The 14,350-nt window shown below is 42.0% G+C and overlaps 1 protein-coding gene across 1 annotated transcript in view; it reads right to left on the bottom strand.

Annotated features, from left to right (window-relative positions):
• Nucleotides 1–8,957: 8,957 nt before the first annotated feature.
• Nucleotides 8,958–14,350, bottom strand: part of LOC123450594 (glutathione gamma-glutamylcysteinyltransferase 1-like) — a 35,488-nt gene continuing 30,095 nt past the window's right edge. The window contains exons 2-5 of the mRNA XM_045127763.1: nucleotides 11,245–11,250; nucleotides 9,732–9,902; nucleotides 9,549–9,643; nucleotides 8,958–9,189 (exon numbers count right to left, since the gene is read on the bottom strand). Of these exons, the coding sequence (XP_044983698.1) occupies nucleotides 8,958–9,189; nucleotides 9,549–9,643; nucleotides 9,732–9,902; nucleotides 11,245–11,250 (504 nt within the window). The remainder of the gene's footprint in view (nucleotides 9,190–9,548; nucleotides 9,644–9,731; nucleotides 9,903–11,244; nucleotides 11,251–14,350) is intronic.

Below are 14,350 nucleotides of genomic sequence, written 5' to 3'. Positions count from 1 at the left end.
CTTTCGGTACTATGTCCTAACGAGCCATATTTAAGACAGTAAAACTGAACCTAAACCGAGCTCTCTCACATCCTCAATGATTTTAGTTGTAGGATTTCGTGTTTGAACTAAATCCGACCGTCAGATCTTTGTTTTAGCACCATTTTACCGGGACTGACTCGGCTGTCCTAATAGGACGCTATGGGTACTCCTACCTGCCGCTCACTACGGCAGGCAGCCCTGCACCGCACAGGTGGACGCCCCGACTAGGCTGACCCAATTTTGTTTCTTTTTTTCTGTTACTTTTTTCCTTCTTTGTTTATTTTCTTTTTTGGTTTGTTTTTTATATTCTTTTTTCCTTTCCTTTTTTATTTGAAGAAAACACATTTTTTCAATTTGAATAACATTTTTGAAAAATCATGAACAAATTTGGAAGCATGGAATTTTATTTAAAGCAAACACATTTTTAAATATTGAGAACAAAATTTTGAAAAGGAGAACAATTATGAAAATCCATGAACAAATTTTAAAGAGCGAACAAATTTTTAAGCACAATGTTTTTTTTTCATTTTATGAACAAATTTTGAAACCGAGAACAATTTAAGAAAACAAGAATAAATTTGGAAGCGTGAACAATTTTTTAAAGCACGAATATTTTTTGAATAGTGAGAACAAAATTTAGAAAAGGAGAACAATTTTGAAAACCCCCGAACAAATTTGAAAGCACGGAAAAAAAAATTAAACCACAAATATTTTTGAAATTTTGAGAGGAAATTTTGACAATGAGTACAATTTAAAAAAGTGAAAAAATTTGGAAGCACGCTTTTTTAAATTGAAAAGGAGAACAATTTTGAAAAGCCCCGTACAAATTTGTAAGCACGAACAAATTTTTAAAGCACGGACTTTATTTGCATTTTGAGAACGAATTTTGAAACCGAGAACAATTAAAAATAGTGAACAAATTTGGAAGCGCGGACAATTTTCTGAATATCCTAACATTTCTTGAATCTTGAGAAAAACAATTTGAAAAGGGGAACAATTTTGTAAACCCCAAACAAATTTGAAAGAGCGAACAATTTTTTTAAAGTGAACATTTTTTGAATTTTGTGAATAAATATTGAAACTAAGAACAATTTACTAAAACTTGAATGAATTTGGAAGCGCGAACAATTTTTTAAATACACTAAATTTTTGGAAAACATAAACAATTTCTTAGTCTATAAACAAATTTGTCAACAGGAGAATTTTACAAACATATATTATTTTTTATGTAAGAAAGAACATTTTTTGTAATTTGTGAACAATTTTTGAAACATGAAGATTTTTGAACTTATGTACACTTTTTAAAACTGGATTTTTAAACTTACGTACATTTTCTGAAACGGCATTTTTTTCAGAAAATGAAAAGTATTTTCTAAACTTCTCAAACATTTTAAAATCATGAATAATTTTTGAATTGGCGAACAAAATTTGATCAAGTTTTGAATTTGTGAACAAATTTAAAAAAATATATTTTTCATAAAACATGAACATTTTTAAAAATTGTGAACAATTTATGAAAAAAGGAACACATTTTAAAAAATCATGCGGATTTTTGAATACGGGAACAATTTTTGAAACACGAACTTTTTTTAAAAGATGAACACATTTTGAAAGCAGGAACATTTTTTGAAGCACAATCATTTAAATATAAAATGTGAATACGAGAACATTTTTTGAAATTCAAAACAACAATTACAAAATGTCAAAGAGAAAAATAAGAAAAGGAAAAAAAGGACAAAGTGAAGGAAATAATTAAAAAGGGAAAATTAACATTTATTGAAAAAAATAACATGTTATAGAAATGTGGGACCTTTTTTCTAAAATGCCGAACATTTTTTGAAGCCAGGAATGCTTTTGTAAAACAGAAAATATTTGAAATTTAGAACATTTCTATAAAATCAAGAATATTTTCTGAATAACCACAGAAAAAACGAAAACAAAGAAACAGAAGCAGAAAAACAAAAAACCAAACAAACAGAAAAAAGGATAAAAAAATGAAGTAGAAACCGGAACTGCGTGCAGAGGGAGATGAGCTGGCCCAGTTTATCGCGGCCCTATGCGTTTGCCCGACTATTTTAGGCAAAGAATGTCAAATAGGGTTTTCCGGACGCTACCGTCGGGAAATTTTTGAAAGCAACTAGTTAGGGAGCGCTCCCTCGCGAACCTTTCAGCGATCGTTTCCGCGCCGCAACTTGGCGCATTTCTAGCCGACGCCACGTGTCGCGTTCTAAGCGTTCCCTTCGGATTTTTTTCGCACGCGTTTTCGCTTTTTTTGAGTGGTTTTTTCCTGATTTTTTAGTGTTATGATTTTTCATCGGTCTTCCATAACTTTTGGACGAAACAATTTTATTTATTTTTTCACAAAAACGCGTGTTTTTTATGTGATTTTTTTGTTTTTTACGAGAGACACGGTTTTACTTCAGCAAAAGGCACGGTTTTGCCTTCGCGAGAGGCACAACCATGCCTCTCAGAAATGAAAAAAACGCGTTTTCATTTTTTGCGAGAGACACGGTTTTGCTTTCACGAAAGACACGGTTTTGCCTTTGCGAAAGGCACGTCCGTGCCTTTCGGAAAGGAAAAAACGTGTTTTTTTTACGAGAGGCACGGTTTTACTTTCGCGAGAGGCACACCCGTGCCTCCTCCGAAAGGAAAAAAACGCATTTTTCTAGAGAGGCACAGTTTTGCTTCCGCAAAAGGCACAGTTTTGCCTTCGCGAGAGGCACGACCCGTGCCTTTTGATAAGGAAAAAAACGCGTTTTCTGTTTTATTTTCTATCGCGTGAGGCCGAGTTTCTTCGTTCGGTTTTTTTCTTCGAGTTTTTTTCATGAAAAAAAAGTTCGTCAAAATCTATCAACATGTAATCTAGTTTTGAAGATCTCGACGCGAGAAAGTCAACAGTGAAAACGGTTCGAGATTTGAACGCACGGTTTAGGAGATAAAACGTTTTGAAAATACGGATCTACGAAAAAAGTGAAAACCCCTGGTTGCGACAAGTGGCACGCATGCAGTGCGCCACTTGTCACAACTTGTGATGGTGAAAGTAATCGTTGGAAGGTGTATTCGCTAAGTAGTGATTTCGGATACTTTTGTAACCCTGTCATTGAGTGGGCTTATTGGGCCCATTTATATATGTGTCTAACTAACGAAGCTACTACGCAGCGATCTGTGCTTTCTGAGCCCATTTATCTCCTGCATCCATCCGACACGCAGGTGGGGGAGCCAAGGTGACGATAGATCCACAGCGGGAGGGGATGAAGCTGACCCGACGCACGCGAGGGAACGGGCGGTTGAGGGGATCCGACACGCACACGAGGGAACCGGTTCATAGTTGATTTCAGAAATATGGCTTTGTTCGAATGTTCTTCTGAATGTATGTCTTTCACGCAGGAATAGCACAGGTCATCCACTCTTTCCTTCTATTGCAGCATCCCTGTTCAACCATAGCTCGTGGATAGATTAGCATCTTTCGTGGAGATTCATTGTGCCCCTTCTTTCAGGTATGCATCGAGTACTCTCCATATTTTGTTGTTTCTGGCCAAATGTATTACAACTTTTTAATAATACTAAACGAGAAACTGTGTTGGTCCGGTACACCGTGCCTATTCCTGCAACAAAACCAGGAAAGAAACTTGCAGGGCTGCAAAGCTTGCACATGTATTTTGGCTGGATTCCATTGCTGTCCTTTATACAATGGATTTACGGCATGTAAGTGCATATGGAATGAAAAAAAGGGGTATTCCCGTAGTGTATGCATTCAAATCATATATCTCTCTTTTCAATGTGTTAACAATCTGGTTCATTATTATGTTTTCCAAGAAACATCGCTGAACTCAAAGGCTCATTATCTTTGCTGACATGAAGTGAACCCTTTCAAGAACACGGTATGTGGAAATGAAACAAATAGCAGAGATGATTTCTTGACAAAAGTCTGTATTAATCATAAGCATACTTTTGAAAAACATTGCTGCATGTATTAAGTTAAAATGTAAAAAATATAAACTCCCTCCCTAAACAAATGTATGAGCGTTTAGATCACTAAAGTAGTGATCTAAACGCTCTTATATTTCTTTACACAGGGAGTTTGTCTTTTTTGTTGGATTACCCGTTTAACATGATGTATCAGGGTTACTTTTCACAACCAGCGAATATAAGTGTTTAGATCACTATTTTAGTGATCTAAACGCTCTTATTTTACAGCTTTGAGAAATTGTTATATGATAATTTGATGCCATCAACTCCAATTGTGATGCCTCGATTAAAATTAATACTTTTTATTCCGTTTACTAAGTTTCGTATTAAAACAACCCTGATTATTAATCATAGTTGATCGATCCAGAGTCGCAGTCCATATGACATGCTTCTTTCTTTACTGCTCATTCTCCATCAACCTGCTATGAAGAAATGTTGTGATTGTCCCAATCTGGAGGAAATAAACTCAAGTGCAAGGTTTTGGAATGATGTTATGTAGCTGTCCCCAGATTCAAAACTGGCTAATTGTGAATTTTGTAGACTACCCAAGATTATATAAAGCAGTGGTACTTCAATATATTTCCTTTGTACAATAATTTAATTCTTTTGAACTATGACATCCCCGCACCGACCTGCTGCCACCTCGTGCAAAAAGGAACATTTTGTCCGACGCCTCTACATTTCTACCTTGAAAAGGTGTGATTAGATTTTATGTAAATTCATTTTTTTCATGATGTAATTCCTGTCATTCTATTGATAAAGTTGACGGGCGTGGAAACGCGCACCATCAGTGATCTAGTTGGCCACTAGAACAAGGGAAAAGTGCTGCTTTTACGACCACCCTTAACGCATCCTTGCCGCTCATCTCTGTCCCTACTCCCTCCCCTGACCCTTATAAAACCTCAAGAAGTCGCATGTTTCCCTTGTCTGAATCCCTTTCCTGTTGGAGCTCTTCCCCTCCCTGCTCTTCCTAGTTGCTCGTGGAGCCGAGTCTAACCGCTGCCAACATATGATTCCAGCGTCGTCGCCAGAATGAGCAGAAGCACAGAATTTCCCCGGCGTTCTGCCTTGCAGCCACCACCCACGACCTCCAACGAACGCGAATGACAGTGACGGTACCCCATCATCTTCACCTCGTCGTTCTGAACGTCCACAGTGCACCTCTCGTCACCCGCCACGTCCGAGTCGTTAAACTCGTCCGAAGTCGACCCATGAGCCGTCCAACTCAGGCGACCTAGCCGCCCAATTCTGGTGATCACTTTTGTCTCTTTGTCTTCTTAACCAAGATACACTTTCAAGCACTCACTTTCCCGGCAACGGAGCCAGAAAATAGTTTGATGTCTACTACACAACTTTATTCTTGTAGACTCGTGTTGGACCTGCAAGCACAGAGTTTTGTAGGACAGTAGCAATTTTCCCTCAAGTGGATGACCTAAGGTTTATCAATCCGTGGTAGGTGTAGGATGAACATGGTCTCTCTCAAGAAACCCTGGAATCAAATACAAGAAATCTCTTGTGTCCCCAACACACCCAATACAATGGTAAAGTATAGGTGCACTAGTTCGGCGAAGAGATGGTGATACAAGTGCAATATGGATGGTAGATATACGTTTTTGTAATATGAAAATATAAAAATAGCAAGGTAACAAGTGGTAAAAATCGAGCAAAACGTTGTATTAATGCTTGGAAATAAGGCCTAGGGTACATACTTTCACTAGTGCAATCTCTCAACAATGCTAACATAGTTGGATCCCTCAACGTGCAACAAAGAATCACTCCAAAGTTCCTATGTAGTGGAGAATAATAAGATGAAATTGTGTAGGTAGTAGAACCACCTCAAAGTTATTCTTTCCGATCAATCTATTCAAGACTTCGTACTACGATAACATCAAGCTATCATTTCCGTTCAATCTATTCAAGAGTTCGCCCTAGAATAACACCAATGATACATATCAATCGACCCTAATGTCACCTAGATACTCCAATGTCACCTCAAGTATCCGTGGGTAAATTATGCGACATGCATAAAACAACTTCAGAGCTATCATATTCAATCCAACACAAAGAACGTGTAAGGAGCACCACAAGATTTCTATCGAAGAATATGGTATGAAAACGTGCAATCAACCCCTATGCATAGATACCGAAGGTGACCGGAACCCGTAAGTTGATGGCTAAACATATATCAAGTGAATCAATAGAATATCCCAATGTCACTACGGGTATCCCACGCAAGATGTACATCAAGTATTGCCATACCAATATGCTCAATCCAACATGACGAGATCTTAACGAAAAAGACTCAATTCATCACAACTAGACGGTAAGGGAAATACATCATATGATCCAACTTTATTAACAAAGCTCGTGTTCTTGAGATCGTGCCATCTCAAGAACATGATATAGAGAGATTGAACACATAGCTACTTGTATATACCCTCAGCCTCGAGGGTGAACTACTCCCTCCTCATCATGGTCTCTGCCGGGATGTTGAAGCTGGCCACTGGTGATGGTTTTCCCTCTCCGGCAGGGTACTGGAATTGCTCCAGATTGGTTTTTCAGCGATACACAGAGTTGCGGCGGCATAGCGGGGGTTCTCTCTTCATTTATGGGGTTTCTGGGATTTATAGGATTTTTCAGTGTTGGAATCACGCGCAAGGAGCCACGTGGGCCCCACAAGCCATCAGGGCGCAGCCAAGGCCCATGCCGCGCCCTGTTGGCTTGTGCCTCTGTGGCAAACCTCCTCTAGTGGTTCTTCGCTCCAACGTTGCTCATATATTCGAGAAAAAATCATAAAAAAGTTTCGGGCGATTCCAGTAACTTTCATTTTCTACACAAAAAACAACACCACGGTAATTCTGCTGAAAACAACGCCAGTCCGGTTTAGTTCTAAATAAATCATATAAAGTGCATCAATACCATATAATGCTATTATAAACATAGGCAAATATGGCATGAATACTTCATAAATTATCGATACGTTGGAGACGTATCAGCATCCCCAAGCTTAATTCCTACTTGTCCCCGAGTAGGTAAATGATAAAAGAAATAATTTATGAAGTGTGAATGCTATCATAATGTATAATATTGATCAAAGATAATTTTAGACATTTTTCTAGCATCATAACCAACAAGTATTTCTCATAAAGCTTCTCAAGATTGAGTAGCAAGTTATTCACATGTTAAAGTATAGACCATAAACTTTCTTGGAATATAGCAAACTATGTCACTACAAGAAATATGCTAATACACGACGCTATATTTTTGTCGCTACATCGTCACGGTTTTTAATTTACGACGATTTTATGACAAAAAACCAAGCGCCGAAAAGAGGCGTCAAAAACTGACAGCAGCGACGTTTTGATCGAAATCGTCGTAACTTTTATGACGATTCCTGGATCATTGTAACCTTTACGAAGATCCTAAATCGTCGTTGGCAATCTAACCCAATCCTACATGGCGGTCCTACGTGGCAAAATTACGACGAAATCAAAACGTCATGACTGAAATCACCCAACCCATTTCAATTGATCACATGGGCTGGTTTTATTTTTTTGGGCTTTTTCTTATTAGGCTTCTTTTGGAGACTTAGCCTATTTACATCCACTTATAATATTTTTTTGAATTTTATTTATCATTATAATTTGGGCCTTGGCCTTTTAGTGCCCAAACACATTTGGTCCAGTTCAATTTTGGCCTTTTTCATATTTTGAATTCAACAACTTTTCTTTTCTTTTATGTTGTTAAAGGATCTATAAATAACAGCCCATATAACTTTGAAGCTCATACACATAAATCTGAAGCATCTCTAAATGACAGCCCACACCACAAAGTTTGAAGCACATTCCAAGATCTGATAATATAACCAAAACCTGTAGCACAACCAAAATCTGCTACCAAACCTGTAGCACAATCTGATACAAAATTACACAACCAAGTGCGAAAATTACACGGAGACAATAATTTGTTTTTCTTTTATTGCAGTTGTGTTACATCACATTCAGTTAAAGCCCTGATATAGAACTACTTCTAATTCCTTCACATTTTTGTGTGATAACTGACTGCATGTGAGCGAGAATGCTTCCATAAGGCAATGCTCTATGACAAACCTCCTTGTAACTGACTAGGCTGAGAACACATGGTATAAGTGCAGCGCTGCATACATATAGCAGGCGTGTAACGCAGCAACATCTGCTTCTAGTGGCACCAAGTATAAACTGAAAAAACATGTTCGGGCGACCAGCTAAGAATTAGTAGAACATGAGAGCACTGGTTCATCTGAAATACAAAAAAATAAGACAAGACTCCAAAGTACTCCTAAAGAGTAGATTGATCCAAGGTCTGAAAATCATGATATGCATTAGGTAGCATCATTTTAAGATGACCAACGCATGTTGCAGAACAGCTATAGATTGTACAACTATGTAATTTTGCTATGAGAAAAATACTGTGCCAGGCCAGGATATTGAGAGCATAGAGCCTGATGAACAAATGGACCTTTAGCAAATTAGCATCACTCTTTTTGGGCTAATAACAGGAAGAAAGGTCCCTATCTGAATATATGAAATTACTAGTTCGAACATACTGAGCACACACTTGACAGAGTATGCTATAAAGAAATTGCATGCAAGCTAAACCTGTGGACTTCCCAGAATATGCTACTACAACTGAATCCCCTCTATAACCATGAACATTTCAAGAACGAGCACCAAACTGGTCAGCAGAAAACCGAGATCTTAGTGCTACCACGGATCCGTGTAGACATCACATAAGGTCGCCTCGTGAGTAGACACACTGGACTTGAGTACTCAAAATATCACAGCACGGCAGCACCGGAGGCCATGGGCAATCTACGCTTCATACTATCAAAGTTCCAATGCGCCTACTATAGTGGAGCGAAGGTACAGACTACTAGTATTTCGGAGCAGCCCAGATTAGACACCAGAGAGAACGGGGGATTCACACCTTCAGATTTGGGTCTCCGGATCGAGCCAATCCGGCAGCGGCAGGGATGTGGGCTGTGGCGAAGCAGCGCGTCGGCCCCATCTCCACGTCGCCGTCCTCCTTCTTCTCCACCACGACCCCTGTCCGCTCCTTGTCCTCCGCCCCTCCGGCGCTGTCGGTCGAGGCGGCGGTCTCGAGGACGTTGCTTCATCAGTCCTGTTCATGCCATCCCAGAGAAGCGTCAGTGGAACCCAACGAGGCCCTGTTTCTTTAAAAAGTCCTAGGACTTTTTTAGTCCCAACTAAAAAGTCTCTAGTCCCTACCCGTTTCTTTTCAAGGACTAAACATAGATTAAAGGTCATTAAATGACATGCAAAAAGACCATGTTACCCCTAGTAATATACTAGAAGTTATTAAATGACATGCTAAAAGTAGGGGCATTGTTGGGAAAAGAGCCAAAAAAGTCCCAAAAAGTCCCTCCCATAGGGACTTCTTCCTTTAGTCCCAAATACCCTATTTTAGTCCCTAAAAGTCCCTCCTGTTTCTTTCACATGGGACTAAAAGGGACTTTTTTTGGTCCCTACACCAAAAAGTCCCTGGAAAGAAACACCCCCTGAGGAGGGTACTTGAAGCGCGCCACATCCAAGATGAGCGCCATGTCTTTCTCGGCGTCGTAGCCGCCGATGGGCGAGAAATGGCCAGTCCGAGTCTGCACCCCCGCACGCCGCATCAGATGATCTAGCAGGGGGAATCTTGGGGTGAATTACGAAATAGAGAGAAGGTGTGCGCATACGAACCTCCTTGAAGGGGCTCGTGTGGTAGGATGAGATGAGATGGCAGTCCTCGGAGGCGGCGCAACGCGCGAGGTGGGCACAGAAGTCGTGGATGGTAGTCTGGTCGGTGCGGAAGGACTGGACCCTGACGCCGGCGCAGTGGGCGAGGCAGGCCACCTTGCCGAAGGTGATGCCCTCTGTCGTGGTTTTGTCACGGCAGATGTCCTCGTGAAAGGACTTAGTACTGGAGCCATCGCACCTTGGTGGCGACTCAAAGGGGTTAAGCGGGAGAGACACGGCGATTTACCCAGGTTCAGCCCCTCGTGAGGAGGTAAAGGCCTACGTCCTGCTTTGGTTTGTATTGATGTGGTTTCGATTACAAGGAGGGCGTAACTCGCCAAACCTAGCACTCGATGATTTCTAACCTGTCCTCTCCTTCCCTGGGACTCGCCTTTATATACAGGTCGAACCCTTAGGGTTTACAAGGGTATTTTCCTATCTTGACCCCTGTGGTCTCTAAGTCGCCGTCCTTCAAAGCTTGGAGACCTTCCGGAAATCATAAACCGCCATACGACCTTGATCTGACCAGGCCAAGGCCCAAACCACGCTCAGGTGAATCGCTTGATTTGGTGACCCGACCCAACTAGGGCGGGTTATTAACACGTAATATCCCCAACATTAGGCCCCAGATTGACTTGAACTTTTTTCACGCCAATATTTCTGCTCAGTTAAAGGCGATTCATTCTTCATTCTTCTCCATACGCCATAAATTGTAACCCGCCATGTGGCGCTAAAAATATTTAAGTCGCCAAACCATTTCTCGTTGGCATCTTCTTATCCCTTGAATTCCGGGAAGACTGACGTAATCCCAACGGATCCTGGTGCATCGTTATCCCAAAATTATCAGAACGCCATTATAGCGAATCTTTTTATTCCCCGGCGGTTCCCGCTCACGGCACCTCGATTCCAGCGCCCGCCCTGTTAAATAGATGGGGGAGGGGACATGACTGGCGCTTCCCACCTACCAGTATCATCAATCTCCTCCCCATTATCACAGCGAGAAAACCTTACCGCCTCCCGAGGGCTCCGCCGCTGACTGCACTTCCTGTCTTCGCCCGAAAGCTTCGGCGCCGCCCATAGATCTTCGCCGTCGTCAAGCTTCGTACCGCGGCCGATCCGCTCGCCGCCATTGACCACCGCGTCGCCGTCAACCACCTCGCCGTTTGCCAAGCACTCCGTCGCCGCCCAAGATCTCTTTGCTCGACAGGACTTTCGTGCTTCTCCAACAGCCTCCGTCGCCGTCGACCACTTCCGACCGAAAGCATCAGGTTAGGCCACCTCCCATTTAAGAACAGATCCAATCTTTGTTCGAAGTTCCAACATCGCCATGTTCTTGATGTTCTTCGTGAGTATCTGTTACCTGTCCTTGACTGATTAACGCAAACGTCGACAAGATAGCCAATGTTTTGAATACCTTCATTCATCCGCTCTTAACTTGCGAGTCTAGAATAATGTTTCGTCAAGCGAACGACATCACCTTATCCTGGTAATAAATTGCTGCATCCAGCCATTTTTCTCATGTTTTTTCATCTGTCCAGTAGATCCATAATTTACCCACTGATTGCATAAAGTTGTTTGTAGTCTTCACACTTCACTGTTTTGAACGAACGTCTCCGACACCTTTAGAACATAGCTCTCGTGAATAACCAAACTTCGTAAGTCGCCATAGCAACCCAACCCGGCTCTTAATATGGCGGGTCAAGTTTTTCCCTCAGTCCGTGAACAAATTACTTGGTGAGTCAAATGAACTTATTTCACCCCTTAAAGTAGATGTTCGAGGCATGTAAATTCATCCGTACTTTACTTCTTTGTAGCATGGGCACCTCTTCAAAAGTGACTGGCTCCCTACCGAAGTCAACGACACCATACTAGCAGACTATGTGAAAACGGGCAACTTGGACCCTCAGAATGTTATCGGCTGGCGTACCGGGTTCGGAGAGGATCTCCCCAACCCCAAAGAAGGGGAGATAGTCATTTTCGTTGAACACCTTGAGCGAGGTTTTAAGCCGCCTGGATCAAAGTTTCCTAGAGACGCCATGGCTTTCATGAACGTCCGCCTCCAGGATCTGGGACCTAACTCGATAAGTAACCTATGCCAATTCCAAGTGTTCTGTGAGGCTTATCTGTGGATTGAACCCTCAGTTCCCTTATTCTGGCACTTTTTCCACCTAAATCGCCGAACGGAATTTCACAACGGCCCCAGCCAGGAACTCGGCAGTGTCAATGTTCAACGCCGTAGGGATAGCCCGTTTCCCTCACTCGCCATGCCAAGCCATCCCAAAGGTTGGGGCGAGTCTTGGTTCTATTGTCAAGAGACCTCACCTGCAGGCGAAAACAAGCTTCTGGGCTATAGGAAAGATCGCCTTCCAACGAATTTCAAGCTTCCAGACAAGCTCACCGAGGAGAAGGAATCAGATTTCATCCCAGTATTGGCCGAGTTAAGATCTTTGACGAACAACGGCCTTACTGGGGTTGACTTGATCCGCTGCTGGGTCGAATGGCGCATCCTTCCTCTGAGTCGCCGGTACGGGCTAATGTGCGAATTTGATGGCACCTTAGATCATCCTCAATGTTATTTCCATACGGCTTTAGCGGAAAAGGATATTGTCACCATCATCAAGAAGCTGACTGGCGAGCCTGCGGGAAAATGCGGCCAAATCGGCCTCAAGCCTTTCTGCAAAATTAATCCGGCGCCCAAGGTAAGCAAATTTAACCCGCCTTTTGTCTTTACTTCTTATGTTTCATTTGAATTGTGGCTTTTTGTAACATATGCTATTTCAGAAAGGTGATAAATTTTGGTCCAAGAAACCCAAAAGGCCAGCCATGAAGCACGCTAAGCCGCCCCCAAAGAAAACCAAGGGCAAGGGCAAAGCTGCTGCGGCCGAGCCATCCGAAGCCGATGAGTCTCAAGTCGGCGATGCACCTTCGGAGGTAAAAACCTATCCTCTTTTCACTCGCCATCCACTACTGTTAACTTTGTATTTATATCTCTGCCTCTCTTGAATAGAATGAAGACAACGAAAGCCAGGAGGATTCTGTAGAGGTAATTTCTGTTTCCTCCGATTCATCTCCTTCTCCACCTAAGCCGGCCAGGGAATTTGTGGGAAAGTTCCCTTCTCACATCCAAATGCTTATTTGGACCCAAATTTCCTACTGAAGAAAGCACAACATACTTCAAATCGGAAAATCCGAAGTCATTCCGGTGATCTGGTGTCCGGCTTACCAGCAATGAACAAGAGGAAACCAAATGAGGTACCCATGAATAGCAATTCTTCATGTTTCTTTGGATCACATCTATAACCCGCCTATATCTTTGACATATAATTCTTGCAGAACTCTCCTCCTACATCTGGCGACTCAGTAATGTCGACACTTCCGCCAATGATTCGAGTCCCTGGGTAAGTCTTTTGATAATTTTACTTTGAATCTGAAGGTGATAAACTTTCAGTTCTTTAATGCGCTTCTCCCCTCTTTTAGGGCACATGCCAAGAAAAGGAAAACCGGCGGGTCAACTCCTGTTATAATTTCAGAACCCATCAAAGAATCACTGTCGATCCAAGATAACCCGGATCAAGGCAAGCCCGAAAATCAAATGGATCTTCCAAACTCGCCTAAGGAAACAATGGATGCCCCTAAGCCGCCAAGTCCATTGATGACAGCAGAAGACCCGGATGATGTAGTTATTACTCGTACCAGCTTCTCCAAACCGGCGACAACGGTTTTTTCAAAGCATGTGGCATCCTCCTCTCAAACCATTCCTGAGTCTGGACTCTCCAAGGCTAAGCTTTCTGAATATGAAAATCTAGAGTTCAAAGAACTCCGTTCTGGTTTTGCAAGTCACCTAGAGGCGAGTTATGAGATGGAGAAAAGCCTGCTCCGGATGCTAAAAAATAAACATGAGGTAAGCTTTGTTATATTGTATCACTCCCATTAACCCCCAAGGGCCGGGTCATCAGTAAAAAGATGAGCCGGGTCTTGATAAATTTAGAAAAACTTTCGACCAGTAACCCCCAAGGGACGGGTCATCAGTAAAAAGATGAGCCGGATCTTGATAAATTTAGAAAAACTTTCGACCAGTAACCCCCAAGGGCCGGGTCATCAGTAAAAAGATGAGCCGAGTCTTGATAAATTTAGAAAAACTTTTGACCAGTAACCCCCAAGGGCCGGGTCATCAGTAAAAAGATGAGTCGGGTCTTGATAAATTTAGAAAAACTTTCGACCAGTAACCCCCAAGGGCCGGGTCATCAGTAAAAAGATGAGCCGGGTCTTGATAAATTTAGAAAAACTTTTGACCAGTAACCCCCAAGGGCCGGGTCATCAGTAAAAGGATGAGCCGGGTCTTGATATTGTATAATTTCATCTGAAAAAAATTATACATTAGCCCCCAAGTGTCAGGGATATTGCTTGCAATAATTCTGAGACTTGCCCCTTATTATGTACTTTCAACAGGAAACTCTTGCTCAGACTGAATTGGCGCTTGGCGATTTAAAGAAAAACTTATCTGGTCAGCAAGATGCCCGAGCTAAGTCGGAGGAGAAGTATCAATTGGTCCTGGCTGAGCTGGAAAAACTCAAAGCCGATTT

The sequence above is a fragment of the Hordeum vulgare genome, chromosome 4H, assembly GCF_904849725.1.
Source record: "Hordeum vulgare subsp. vulgare chromosome 4H, MorexV3_pseudomolecules_assembly, whole genome shotgun sequence".
In the NCBI taxonomy this organism is placed as follows: Eukaryota; Viridiplantae; Streptophyta; class Magnoliopsida; order Poales; family Poaceae; genus Hordeum; species Hordeum vulgare.
Note: the sequence above shows the minus strand (reverse complement) of the source record. Positions and strands in the feature narration are given on the sequence as shown.